The sequence below is a fragment of the Poecile atricapillus genome, chromosome 3, assembly GCF_030490865.1.
Source record: "Poecile atricapillus isolate bPoeAtr1 chromosome 3, bPoeAtr1.hap1, whole genome shotgun sequence".
In the NCBI taxonomy this organism is placed as follows: Eukaryota; Metazoa; Chordata; class Aves; order Passeriformes; family Paridae; genus Poecile; species Poecile atricapillus.
Window position 1 is genome coordinate 50,075,769 of NC_081251.1, and position 15,091 is coordinate 50,090,859.

General features: G+C 35.1%; 1 protein-coding gene across 7 annotated transcripts in view; it reads right to left on the minus strand.

The window, feature by feature from the left end:
• Positions 1 to 1,688: 1,688 nt before the first annotated feature.
• FAM184A (family with sequence similarity 184 member A) overlaps positions 1,689 to 15,091 on the minus strand; it is a 73,734-nt gene continuing 60,331 nt past the window's right edge. For 3 of the 7 annotated variants that reach the window (XM_058836598.1, XM_058836599.1, XM_058836597.1), the window contains 6 exons: positions 13,341 to 13,525; positions 12,699 to 12,845; positions 9,800 to 9,917; positions 9,003 to 9,107; positions 5,193 to 5,395; positions 1,689 to 3,443 (listed from right to left, as the gene is read on the minus strand). In XM_058836598.1, coding sequence (XP_058692581.1) covers positions 3,362 to 3,443; positions 5,193 to 5,395; positions 9,003 to 9,107; positions 9,800 to 9,917; positions 12,699 to 12,845; positions 13,341 to 13,525 — 840 coding nt within the window. In that variant the 3' untranslated portion in view covers positions 1,689 to 3,361. The remainder of the gene's footprint in view (positions 3,444 to 5,192; positions 5,396 to 9,002; positions 9,108 to 9,799; positions 9,918 to 12,698; positions 12,846 to 13,340; positions 13,526 to 15,091) is intronic. The other 4 variants (XM_058836602.1, XM_058836603.1, XM_058836600.1 and 1 more) reach the window with 3 other exon arrangements.

The following is a 15,091-nucleotide window of genomic DNA, read 5'->3' on the forward strand; positions in this document are numbered from 1 at the left end:
AGTGTTTTAACCCCTAGATATGTCTCTAGAAGAAAAATGCATTTTGTTTTATAAAATTGTCCTGCTGTAACCAATTTAATAGATACAGCTGCAAAGGCACTGATGAGATCTGCACTTAAAATATATGTTGATCACTATGAAAATTCGAAACAAGCCCTTTCTCTGGCATATGCTTTCAGTGTCAGCCTAAATCATTTTATAGTGCTGGTTTTGCAAGGTACAAAACCAGGGTGCTGTTTTCTAATGATGAGACACAGTTATTGCTACACATATGTTAGCACAGTTATCTGACTTCTGGTATGGCAGAGCTGTCATCTCTGTGAATTCCTGGAGGTGTCCATGTGTGCTTCCTCAGACTGCGTTTGTAGCCTTAACAACCAGCGCAGCAGTATGAAAACCAGAGCAGCTGCCTGCAACTGGGGCAGCTGATTTTTCAACTACAGAGCAAGTAGCAGATGTTGGTATGTAAAGGCTATGATCAGGTAGTGGTTCCTACAAGAAAAAAACTCAAGTTATTTATCAACTTGCTATTATCGAATAGTAACTAGTAACTGTTATGTGCTTAGCTGAGTAATGAAGAAATGTTCACTCAACATGAAGTTATCAAAAAATATATTAGGTCCTTTAGAAAATCTGAGATAGCCTCTTTTGAAATGTGGTGCAAAATAGGACAGGAAAAAGTAATTGTTTCAAATGAGCGGATGGAGACAGTTACCAGCCTGAAAAGCTCTCTCGTCCTGGGCTCGGAACACTTGCCTGTGTTTTTGGGTTTCTGCTTTGCTATCCACTTGGAATAATGGCTTTCTTACATAAACCATATACTTTTACTGTTTTTGCTTTCAGGTCCCTCCTGATAGGCTTGTGTGGTTATGAAGATAAAAGACTTGAAGCTGCTGGTTTTTGGTTTTACAGAATGTGTGCCCTCAATCTGGGTTTGTTCCAGGAGAGTACAATAACTGCCCACTAATAGTGATGGTACAGTGTGCAATTTGGACACTGCCAGCAAGGCTGCACAAGAGCTGAGAAGGGCTCACGGATCCCACAGGTTAAAGAAAGACTTAGACCAGGCGGCATGAATACGGTTAGATGTTCATGTGGCTGTAAAACTTGGGCTCCAGACTATACCCTGAAGTGTGTCCCCTGGCAGCAGAGGCTGAGGCTGCCTATGAGCTCATGAATCCGTGCATTTTTAGCTTTTTCCAGGATACCAGATAGTGCAAAGGTCAGGATTACAATGGCATAGTTATCATGCAAGTTCCTTAGTCCCAAAAGCCAGATACTGACTTCTTTTAAAAATATATTTTACAGAATTCTTAATGCCATTTGGTAGAAAATAGAATTTTTCCTAGTTTCCTCTGGTTGTTTTTTGGGTATTTAATTTTTGATTGGTTTTTGGAACTTTTTTTTTGGCTGGTTTTTGAGGAGACTAATAAGGCAGTGGTACAGCTGCTGACTGTGGCAGACATGGTGACTGAGTGCTTCTTAACATTCAGATGCCTACGAGTAAAAAACCAATGGGCAAACCTTTCACTGAACAGGTAAATGTGGGGATCATTATCTCCGTATTCCTGTTCAATTATTCATTCTGTATGTGAAAATACACAAATGAAGTTGAGGATGGGAGAAGGCAGCTGATGCCTTGCAAGGCATGCAAGAAAAAAATACGCAACACTCACTTCAGAAGATGGTAACAAAATGATCTAGTGAATTTTATTTTGGGTAACAGCCAAGAAATCTGACATTTTGCCCAATATGGCTTTCTTCTAAAATTAAAAAGTTGCATATACCTACAGTTGAGTCCACCAGCTACAGAAAATCTGATGTATACATTTTAAATCCATGGCAGCATCACCAGAATACAGCTTTCAGTGGTGTTTTCAAGGTGAATTATACGATAGAAGTTTTTAAATGTGCATTTAGAAGTTTTTTATATTATTTCTATGAAAACATACAAATTTTTCATTTATACATATAATACATATAAAACTCATTGTAATTAGCAAGTATCTTCATCTGGGTATTTACCTTTGTGCATATAGCAAAAAAAGGATGCAGTTAGGGCTTTAGATGAAATATTAAAGTTCAAGACCTTTGTATATGCTAACTAGAACCTTATTCAAATAAATCAAACATATTTTTTCCTGCTTTTAAAAGATAAGAGATTCAGCTTAAAAATACATTCATAAAACAAAGACAATATTCTCCCTGAGACTACCAGTGTGAGTTAATTTGTGGTAATCTTTGAATGAAAAAATATAAAAAAGACAATAAGCTCTGGTTTTCTCTATGCTGCAACAGATTTCTTGAGCAACACTGACATCATAAAAGGTATAGATTAGGGAATCATGCTCACTAGCTGAAAAACAGTTTCATATATCACTTTAAGAAGAAGAAAAAAATTTAATATAGACAAGGGAAGGTAACTAAGTTTTAATGAAAGATCTGTATCTGTAGTATGTATTAACGGGAAAAAGTTGTGTAGTTGGTTTTTGTTTGTTTGTGGCTTCTTTTTCTTTCATTTCAGACATGAATTTTATCCAACACATGACTATATGCTCAAAATGTAGATTCTTGATTTACACAGAGATACCTAGAACAGTTTTCTAAATATTTCAAGCATTTGTTTTTGTTAATATTCATAAAAGAAATATAGAACCTGTGGGAACATTTTCTGCTTAAATTCAACGATAAAATCTTTGATTATAACTAGATGGTGAAGTCTCATAAGCAATAGGTGAGGAGTCAACCCCTCTCCCCATTGAACAGCTCCTGGTTTGTGTCTTTTTTCATCTTCTGTCAGAATCCAGCTGCTCTGAAGGCCAGCAGCTACGCTAGTTTTATTTAGCATTCTTCCTTTTAAATGTTAGCCAGAGAAGGTTTATAAACTGCTACAAAATAACAGAAGTGAGATTCATTAGACATATCCCACCCAAATTGGAGAGAGTGAGAGATATATATTGTTCCTTTTACAATTCAAGTTGTATTTATAGTAACCATGCAAGTATGTTATTTGGGAGGAAAAGCGTTACCTGAAATCAAAGAAAACACATTTATAGGAAAAAGGGGGAAAGCATTATGTTTGTTCTACCAAAATTTATTATGTAGTAATTACAAAGTTTAAAGATTCTTCCATTTTAAATAAAAATAATAGTTATAATTACACATATTGTATAGTACCATGTCAGGTGATTCCAACAAATATAACATGAAATACAGTGCAGTTTTAAATCAGAAAGACAAATACTTTCTCATTCACAGTGTTTGACAAATTACAGGAAAGCTTGTTCACATGAGGGTTTACTTAAGGTCATGCTCTTATAAACAGTCCACATCACGCTGTGCCACAAAAACAAATCAACTCTCAGAACGTAAAGTATCGGGCAAACCACTCCTGGCGTTGTGGGTCTGGTGAAGCCACTGGCGAGGCATCAGTCTGAGGAGGGCTAAATTCACAAAAAGAAAAAAAAAAACAATTATCCTACAACTACGTGAAAAGTACAACTGTTAGGAGAAGAGAAAGAAAAACAAACCACAGAGAATATTCAGTAAGGAACACAGTCTGTTTTTCCATGGATTAATTATCAGTGTGCCTTAGGAGGTGATTTAATGTCTCCCTATACAACCTGTGATCATCCACTCCATTGGAGAGCATCAGCAGCACAAGTCAGTTCAGAAGCCACATTATAGGGTGGGCAAATAATATTTTGGAAAACATAATTTTAAGTCTCATAAATAGCTGTAGTTTTCAGGAAGAATAAAAAGAGTTTTCTTGGAAAAGCATGACTGTAGAAGGTCCTCTTTTAGCATCCTTTTCCCGTGGTAATTTTGAAAAAATATGATGCGAACATCATATTTATAGACATGTGCTCACAAAGACTGGCTGGCAACTGAACGGAAATACACACTTCTGTAATAATTAATACCCATCACAAATATCACTTGCACTTGTTCATGCACACACCTAAAATATGCCAAGATACTAGAAAAAGCAAACTGCTGTGCTGCAAGCAGCATTTGGCTCCTGTTTGAACACTTAACATTCTCACAAAATGAGCAGGAAAGAATAATTTAAATTTAATTACACAAGTTCCTTTATCAATAAAAATTGGTAATTAAATAACTAAAAGAATTAAATAATCTCTACTATAGGATAATACAAAACACAAAACAATTTGGAGTCAAAACTCCAGCATCACAGTACATGGGGTCATGCACATGCATGTTTATAGATACCAGAGCATATTCATGCACATAACATGCACAGGAAAAAACATAGCAACAGTACTTTTTTTTTTTTAAAAAAAAGGTTTTCTTGAAAAACATTGTTTTCCCTTATCTATTTTAAATTCTATTATTTGTTTCCCTTTATAATTAGCAGTTGCTAGGTATGTGATCTTTTGCATTAAACCAAAGGAGAGAGCAAACAACCAGCTGTGGAACCCGTAATTACATTTTGCTTTAAGTTGGCATCTTAGAGGTAAGAGATCAGCAACTACTAGATACAAAGTACTGAACTTCAGTGCATTTAATATGTATAGGGCATATCAAGATAAAATATTAAAATTCTGCCTCTAAAATGCCATTTTTAAGTTATTCAATTCAGTAGATTAATTTGTGAGAGAATTACTTGAGACTTTAATGCTGGTTTTGATTACTGGAAGCTCAGCATTAAGCACCCAAGCCTGTACATTTCCTGTTGCTGTAGTAAGGCTACTCCTATGAACAATTTCATATAGGTGAGGGGAAAGGAAACACAAAACACTCACCTAGCACGGAAAAGAATTTTCTTACATAAAAATCTTTATCACATAATACTAAATAAAAAAACCTCCGTGCTAGTATCAATTTCTAAATGAATATCAGTAAATAACACAAACATCTAAAACAATTGTTCATATATGTAAACAATTGGAAGCACATGAATTCTGTTAAGGTATTTATAAAGGTTTTCAAAGTTCAAGGCTTAGGAAAAAGTGAGAGAATACTTCACATTTCAACAAGGTCTACAATAAAAAGGAATACTATAAAGAGGTTATAATTATAATGTAAAAATTAAAAATGCTGTAAGAGTACTTGTACCTCTGAAAGGCTGATAAAGCAAGTGGGATTCAGCTCAATAAGAATGCAAAATTTTCCAAAGTTAAGCAAAAAAAAAAAAAAAACCAAAAAAAGATTGGTGAGGCAGTGCTCACCTCAAAAACGTCTTGGGCTCTTTGGGTGGCATTGGCTGTGGTAGTGGTTTGCTGCTGTTGAACTCAATATCGTGGATGGGTGAGTTAGGACTGGGGTCCAGGCGGTTTGGATGTCCATTGCCCACCACTCCGCTAGATTCCAGAGCACTTAGATTGGGCACACTCACAAACCTGTTTGTTGATTTATCGTTCTTCTTCTTTTGCTGCATTGAAAATAACAAACGTAAGGAAGGCTTCGTGCACCAGGACAGACGAGGAGGACATTGCCTAATTTAAAAGTTTTATTTATGGCTGGTTTGGAAGTTCTTTTGAAGGAGTGGAATTAGGACAGATTGGGATCTTTTCCCAATTGTAGTTTTCTGTTTGCTTTGACCTGAACACCACAAATTTTCACAGAAAAATCGAATCTCTAATCAAAATGATGAAGTTTTTATGATTTAGTGTAATAATTAATGAGTATATCACATGAGTATATAATCTTTCAATATAACATTTTGGTTATATTGAAACATTGGTTCTATTTGAACATGTATTGGTTCTATTTTAACACTGGAGATGACAGTCTTGTAGAAAATTTCCTTTCAGTCTGTAAACCTTTCATGTTTACTTAAATCTTTTCTTCATATCTGTGAAACACCTTTGCTATCAAATGCAATTACATCAAATTTAAATGATATAAAAAATTAGTCTCTCCAACACATTTCACTCCATCACTGAGGCACATTTTGATTACTGGACCATGAAACCTAGAAAAGCACCTACACTTCCTTCACGGCTCTTCACCCTCTCAGTCAGCAAAGCATTATAGAAATATAGCTGAAGATAAAAATGTTACTATACAGGAGTCCAGTTTCTTGCACAAAGAAAAGGCCTGGCTTTGACGCTAATACAGCTGCCACTTCTAGACACCAGATGGCACAACTGAACATGTTTGGTTTTTTTACAATACTCTCAGTACTTCTCTTGATATTATTTCAAGGGACTCAAAATATTTAGGAAATCATTTTTATATCACTATTTTGCATTCCAGAACACATCATGCAAGGGAATCAGTGATCCTCTCTGTTTTTATAGTTATTTTAATGCAGAAGGATGTTTCAAATAATTCTATCACTTTTCTTTTAAATGGCTGTCTGACAGGACATGGTGTGTATTTTCTGACTTCTATCACATTTTTCATGTCCACAATATAAACACTAAATACTAAAACTCAAAGCACCTTATTTCCAAAAACAGAGGAGTTTTTGACATACCCAGAGCAATAAAAAAATCCCTGGCTCCAAAATACAATGAATTATGTATTATTTGAACATATAATGTCTTTTAATTACCTATATGCCACCCTAACGAATCAGCTAGGGAAAAAAACCTTTAGGGCTTATTAGCTACATATATTTGAACTAAATAAAGTGAAAGACAGGTGGAATCTCATGTTGTTTCTATATAATTGCCAGCAGAATTCCACCTGAAACAGGAGAGCTGCTCTATCTGAGGGTGGGCAGGAATTCAGCTGGAGACAGAGTCCTATTGTTCATTTGCACTTTCTTCTCGCAGGCTCTCTGCCAGCTTTGATTTCAGTGCCTGGCCTATCCAGGGCTGGCAGATGCAAATGATACTAATTGCAGACACATACTCTTGGGTGTGTTTGTCAATATGCAATTAAAATACCCTGACAATTTAACAGAAAACTATAATAGAAAAAAAGTGAGTTTTAAGCATCAGAGTGAATGATCATCAACTACAAAGAATTAAACTAGGATTGTCCCATACATGTCTACTATAGTAGCTGAAGAAACAAGAAATAAGAAGAAATAGTTTGGTGAAAGTAACCAACTACATGTAAAATACACTTGCAAGACAATATATGCTGTAATTAAAACTGTGTTAAACTGTAGTTAAATCTGTGTGCTCCAGAGGTGGCTCATTTCTGAAAATTGTATGTTATCCACATAAGTGCTTAGAAAAATATGATTTATATAATATTCTCTATAAAACAATCTATGTTTCTGAAGCATTCAAATCTGGAGAGAGAAAACTGTATTGTTTCCATGAAATTCATGCAAAGTATTAAGAAACTTCAGATGTAAGAATGTAATACTATATTAAACAGACACATTGCAGAAATTAGAGAAACTCTAACACTGCAATGGCTGTAATTTTGCATTAACATGCAAGGCCCATAGTAACGCATAACTTCTGTCTTTTTTTTTTTACAAAAAAAGAAAAGAGAATGAGATTTTCAGTTTCTTTGTAATTCATTCTCCAATAACACAGTACGTGCTTTGACAAAATAAAGTAAGATAGTCCACAACTCATGAAATGAAAGATCAGAATGTTCTGGCATACAAGACATTTTTAGAGTATAAACATTTTAAGTGATAGAAGCATATTATAAAAATATACAAATTATCACTGTGGAAATTTGATGCTGAAGTACTTTTCCCAAAATCTTCAAATTTCACACAAAATGTAAGGTTATATACTAAATGGTTACCTTTTACATCTTTATAAATGGGTGGTTCAGACAGACTTCCAACATTTTCAAACAATCATTGAAATTGTATCTGGAAGTCCTGGTATTGTCTCTAATGGGCCCAAACTAACTTATTTTATGCAGTTAGCATAAAAATCAGGCATCATAAAAATCAGCCTGGGAGACCTGCTGGGCTCATGAAAATCATAGGAGATTATTGACATTTTGCAGCAGAGTTGGTGCAGAGGTGTAAAATATGCTGATCTGATGTGAAACTGTAGTAAGTCTGCGTAAAAATCCACCTGATCTCAGCCAGACCTCTTTTTAAATAACCTGAGCCTGAACCTCAATCACTGAAGCTCTTGAGCATCTGGTCTGCTCAGGTTGTGCCCCTTGGGTTTTAGCCTCTGCTTCAGAATCTTCCGAACTTCTTCTGTCTCTACAGCTGGCACAAACTCCTCCCCTTCCACGCAAGCAAAATAACCTATGGGTAATCACAAAGAGGACTCACTCCTGAAGTGGTGAAAAGGAACAGTATTTAGGTACTCTACCACAGTCTATTCACATTCCTCAAGAAGGAATGCTGCTGGCTTTTGAAGTTGCAGGAAGGCTACAATGCCTGTGTGTACAGTAGCCTTCCCTGGCTGCTATTCAGCAGAATGCAGAGAAGTGGTAAAGGTTGCTACTGAAGTGCTTTCACTTACATAGGTGGTGACAGTAACTGAGAAGGCCAGAGACTGGCTTCACCCTCCACTGTCCATACTGGTTTGCCATTCCACTTCTCCAATCTTACTCTATGTCTTTCCCCCTTCAGACTCATTCCACACCCTTCTCACATGCTTCCCCTTCCACTTTTTACCCTTACTCCCTTCCTTTTACTGTCCCCTCTCCCTCTCTTTCTAATGCTCTTCCACCATGAGCACTTCCCAAAAAGTACAAAGTGCCCTTGCACTTTCCATAATAACCAAGAAAAATTTCAAAACTTAAACCACTTAGGGGTGTCACTGTTCTCTGTCACATGATACAGTTCTGCCCTCTATGGCCTTTCTGTCACTTTGCCATTTTAAATTTACAGTTTGGTGACAAGGAGTTATGTTTTATGTCACACAAGTCAAGCAAACCAGGGCAACAGCATCAGTGGATCTCTCAACAACACAAAAGAAACAAACCTACACCAAAAGTAGACAAATGGAAAACTATGTTCCTTGTTTTGAACATGTCTGTTAAGAGTGATTTATGTATAGATGCAGGCACACACACAAACACGTATCTTTTCTTTTTACTATATCTTTAGATTTCTTTTTCTTTACTTTAGCAATGAAGTCCATGGAACATACCTTCACCAATGGATTAATAACACCAACATTAGGGCTTGCATTAAACATTTTGTTGTAGTTAGTCTCCCTGTTTACTAGCTCCAGCTGATAGAACTTTTTGTCCTCCTAAAAAGAACAACAGATAGAAACTCCTTTTTATGCATTTTCAATCAGATAGTGGCCAAATCTGCCTGTAAAATGTTCTCAAATAAATTTATGCTTACATTTTAAAATAAACTGGTAATTCTAAAAATTGCATTTCATGTTTATATATTCTTATATGGAAGAAACAAAATAATTTCTATTTATGCAGCTCTATGGTCCTGAGAGTGAGCACAGCCTAATGGATTATGTACTGTAAAAGACTCAGTATAGTTAAGTCCTGATATTTAATCAATTTTGATTTCCTCATTCTTTCTTGCTTCTTAATTGGGATCTAATCAGACTAACCCAAGTCAGGGTGTTGTGCTCTGTATTTGGGAAGCTCAGTGGGTCAAGATCTTGGTCTTAGATACCTCACAGAAGAAACTATATCTTATACAGCTTACATGGCTGGCTTGTCCCAGTATTGGAGGAAGGAGACATCTGATAAAGGACATACCAAAATACTTCTCGTAATGATGTATTTTGCTTGATTTTGGAAAACACTATCTAATTAGATTTACTATTGTGAGTCATTGAAACAAGAGGAATAATGTGTCAAAGAGTATGAATAACATGCTAGCAGGACTGGTTCTTTAAATACATTTCAAACACTTTGAATCAGATTAAATTTGTATTTTTCAAGATATTACACCAAGAGAGCATAGAAGTCTTACAATCAATTTCTTTATGAGTTGGTCCCGCTCTGCAATTAGGTCTTTCAGTTCTGAGATAAGCTGCAAGTCTTCTGGTCTTGATTCTCTGTTTTTATATTTTTCTTCCATTTCTTCTAAACTTTATAGAAAAGAAGAATATCCCCTTTAGCCTGATTCAGTGTTAAATGATAAGTGAATAGTCACATTTTTGAGAAGTACAAAAGAGAGTTCAGGGAGTAAAACAGAGGATGACTTTCTTACCACCTTGAAGGAAATTAATTTCTATGTTCTCCTTCCACTTTAGATAGTTAAGAAACAAAACAAGCAAACAAACAAAAAAAACCACCAATCACCGTAACTTTTGCTCCAGCAACTAATAATCCAGGGAACATTCTAAAAACTTCACATCTTTCCTGTGCATGCACTACTGCATTTTTGAAACAGGCCACTTGTAAGTCAGGCTAAAAATAAGGCATTCAAAACCACAGTGTCTTCCTCAGCTCGTGAAACATACTGGAACAGAAGATACTGAAGAACATTGAAGACTAATAGGTAACTAACTCCTCTCCACAAAAGCTACTTAGTACCATCAGAGAAATAAAGGAATGAGCTGCAAAACAAAAGGAATAACACTTGGATATTAGGATATCTAATGTAACAATTGGTAAACATTTGAAAAGAAAATCTAAGAGGAAATTTGAAATGCCTGGTGGGAAAGCATTAAAGGAGAGAAGTGAAATAAGCCAACCGAGAAAGGAATTGTACAAATAACTGCATAAATATCTCTTTTTCTTAAAGAAAAAGTTTTGAAGACATGACAGTTTCAAACTATTGTGTCTCCTTTAAACTAATAACATGCTCATGATGCTAAATATAGTTTCAAAGGAAAGTACTAAAATATGTCTCTCACATTTTCATCCCTCATGTAGATTAGTGAACCAAGTATCAGAACAGATTCAGGAAATTTAACAAACTTAAAAAAGAAATCCCAATCAAATGCTGAGAAAAATCTGTGAATTAAATTGAATCTAAATTAGGTCAAGTTTAATTCCACAAGAATTAAGCAAACTGTAGACACTTGGAAGTAGACATAATTTTTCACTTCAGATAAATATTTTCTCTTCAAAAGCAACTATAAGATTTTTACTTTGATTTGCAGCTGAAAAAGCAGTTAATATTAAATTATACTGATAATTTAATAACCTTCAAGTAACCTGTACATATTCTGAGATTATATAATGTATTTACATAAAACAATATGAATGAGAACAACATGATTGTTTTTACTTGCAGAGAAGGCATTTGACTCAGCAGAACAGAAATAGCCGTTTTTATTCTGGGTTAAGCTATCATACATAGATCCCCAGAGTATAGTATATAGTTACACGCAGCTGTCATTTTATTTTCACATACATCAGAGAACGGGGTTTTTTTTCTGTTTCAAATAGATTTGTAATTTAAAGACTTTAGTTGTTGTCTTGGAGTGGACAGTTGTAGAGCCTAATTAACGACACCCACTCTCGATTATTCCAAGACAGATTCTCCATTTCACATACATTCATGAGGCCACGCTTTAGGTAAGGCTGAACCTAAGAACAGTTATGTAAGAAACAGCTGCATAAAACTTCTCTGGGTTGGTGGCGGGTATGTGTGTGGTTTTGGGTTTTGTTTTGGTTTTTGTTTTTATAGTTTCCTCTTTGGACAGCTTCTTGTTTCAGTGTAAATAGAGAAATAACACACTGAAAGCCAGGTTAGGGCATGCTGGATGATGCTTGCTGATTTTAGGCCAGTGGCTGCTTCTTCAAAGCTCTAAATTGACTCAGAGAAAGGAGCAGAAAACCAGTTAAATTCAGAAAATTCCCTGACATTGAGAAGCAAACAATTTAATGCAGAAAACATTTAGGGTAAACAGTTCCAAAACGCTTCTGGTGGCTACTCCTAAGACTGTTTCTCGTCCAAGATAAATGCAGCATACAGGAGGTAGCTAACACCTAATTTACTGAACAGCAAGGTACCACATTTATCAGGGCATAAGAGCATGCATGTGGACAATTACAAGGGGGTGAAATCTAGAATTTTATAACCATTTTATTTGAAGACAATTTCTGAGGGCTCAGTATCCAGAAAAAGCTAGATGCATATTGGCTTTACTGTCCATTTGTAACTGATACTTTCTATCAAAAACTTAGAAACAATTTCTTATCTCTCCCATAAATCTTCCATGCTGCAAATACAAATCCCTTAGTGACAACTTTGTGGCAGGAAGCCCTCAATGTGCTATGAAACTTGAGCCAGAAACTGTGACCAAATGGTTAACACCACAGAGACAGAGAATGAAGGATGTGGAAGACAGGAAAACACTGGTTGGTGACACACTATTACATCACTTCTGCCACTGTTAGGTAGGCTAATCCTTGGTGGCATTTTGATTCAGACAACTCTTAAGCCTTCTATTACTGTTATGCTCATACAATCCATTTCAGACACTAATTTTCCTTACACTACCAAACCTGAAAATGTTTCCATCACTCATGCTACAGCCTCCCTTCTTAGTAGTAGCAAATATTGTACTCTTTATAAACTTGTTGAAGAAATTCTTGTTTTCTCAAAAAAGATATATTAAAGTTTGAGAAAGGAACCATTTGAAATAATATTTTCTCTGGTTTTCTAGGAACTGCACAGATTTAATCTTTTCTACCTGAAATTTTTTGGTCTCAAACCTGTAACACTTTACCTCACAACACTCCTCTAAAGATCATAGAATCGTATTGCCTAAAGAATACAAGATTAGCCCCCATACTTTTTTGACGTATCTGTACATCTTCATCTCTGCAGTATCTTCCGGAACTTACGAACACCAGAATAAACTATTCACTCAAATGCAGCTACATACAATTTTTTTTAATGTAACAAAACTTACGAAATTTGTAAAGCTGAATTAATTTCCTTGAGCAGCTCTTGGGTCTTATTAAAATCTGCCAGCATGCTTTGTTTCTCTCTGATGTGATCTGCTGTCAAGACATCCAGCTCTGTCTCATGTTTCTTGCTTAAATCTTGCTCATGCATCCTGTTTAATTTAGTTTTTGTTAAAAAAGAGTTATTCTAAAATCAGACTTTTTGTCATCATGATTTACTGCCATGCTTCTAATGGCTTTTACATAATATCAGACAACACAGAAGGAATTACTGATTCAACAAAGCCTACTACTTACTGTTCTCCAATCTTCTAGCTTATTTCATGGAAAATACATCTCCTTTAATGCTTTTTAAAATAAACAAACAATGAATTTTAAAAAAAAAAACACCAAAAACCAACACTTAAGTGAACTGCAACTAAAATATGCCAAAATATGTCGCTGAAATGACACTTAACTGCACAGCATAGTCACTAACTTCACCAGAAAAGTGCATAGGTTTACTAAAGAATGCTAAATGATATGTAACATGACTGTATTAAGAGGAAGAGTTTAAAACTGCAAATGGCAATTTTTTTTTAAGTAAAACAATGAGTGAAAGTAAGTGAAATAATACAGGTGTGAATTTAGATTGGAAAAATTCATACCTGATCTGTTGGTTTGATTCACTGTGTATTCTAAGAATTTCTTTCCCTTTAAACTCTAATTCCTTTGTCAATGCACTTATATTTTCATGAAGATGCAGAATCTCTTTGTCCAGTTCAGCTATATGATGGTCTCGGTGTCTCAGCTCATCTTGTAGATCTGATATTCGGCATAAAAATTCTTTTTCCTATGATATAAGTAGCAGCAGCAAAAAATATTTTAGATAGACTTGTTTCTCCAAGGTGATGCCTACAATACTTGCTTTTGGAAGACAACAGCTGAGCAGAATTTTCCATCCAATAGACAATTCTTTCAGTTTTTGATGCTGACACAAATTATAATACAAGCAAAGGGCTTTTCTATTGTGTACAAGTACAAAGAAAGAAAAAATCAGAGTTACGTAATAAATTATTTCTATTTGCAAGAAAAGTTAAAACCTATGATTATCACTGCCTGTTAAAATTGGTGTAGCTCATTACATTTTCCTTTTGTCCACACATACAAGAAATTAAAAACTGGATATCACTAAGGTCCAGGGCCTGGGTATTTCACTTTCTCTTTATTTCTTTTCCCTTACAACCCCATTCAACGGGAGAAAATTGTTCAAGATGTATGCCCTGCACAAACAAAAACTGACTCAGAAGTGTTCTATCTTACAAATATATAAAAAGGTCATAAATATTTTACAGCAGAATAGTTAAATAGTTAAAGTTCTATTTATATTGTGTCCAATAAATCAAGGAAAGTTTGTTTGTTTTTTTTTTTGCATAAGAAATTCCAATGAAGTTAATAACTGGTAAACTCAGCTGGAGCCCATTCCAATGGCTTTGATAATGAGTCTCCTTGGTTTAGAAATGTCTATAATGAAAACAACTTGTTCAGAGTTTTCTACTTTCGTCTATTCCACTTCTTACAGTTTCACAATAATTAATGACCATATAGTTTGCACAGAAAAAATCAGATATTCCAAAGTAGTTTTGTGTATAATTGTGTTTTATGCCTTCCTGTCTCTAGGAAATACAAATATATCCTAGTGCACAAATTTTACAAGGCATGTTTAAGAGCAGACAGTTAAAAATAAAGATGTATCTCCCTATATAAAGACTGTGTTAAAGTTACAAGAAAAAGCAGAGGAAAAACTTACATCCACACATAAAAATATTTCAAAAAGTAGCAAATATAATCATCCTGATCAGATCACTCCATCTCATTCAACCCCGATCCTGTGAACTGATGAGCATTCTAGCACAGGAAACCTCAGTAACTGCTTTGCCCTCAGTACAACCAAAGCTCCTGTTTAGCAGATCATTATACTGAGGCAAAAAGTACACCCTGTTGGGTTGGATCAAACACCAGCTCTTGTAATTGAAACTTTTTTTTCTAACTTCTCATTTAGGTGTCAGGGCTCAAAAAACACATGACTAAAACTATATCCTCCTAAATCCTGCATGACAGCACCATGTTTTTGCCTCTGGTACTCACACTGTTAAACCAGCAAGGAATAGCTAAAAAACTTCAACTACCTCTGTTTTTGCATAAAGGCTGCATCCAACAAACCCTGTTTCCTCCGTTAATATATTTCTAAACTGATTACTCCTCTTTGGTGCTGGAGTATCAGTAAATCAGTCTTGAAAAGCCTATTAAAAAGGCAAATAAAGAGGTAATTTTCCAGTCCTCTTATTTCCAGGAGTCTGGCTTTCAATAGACCTTAAACTTTGAATTTTTAGCTACTATCAGAAAAACTAATTGTGTA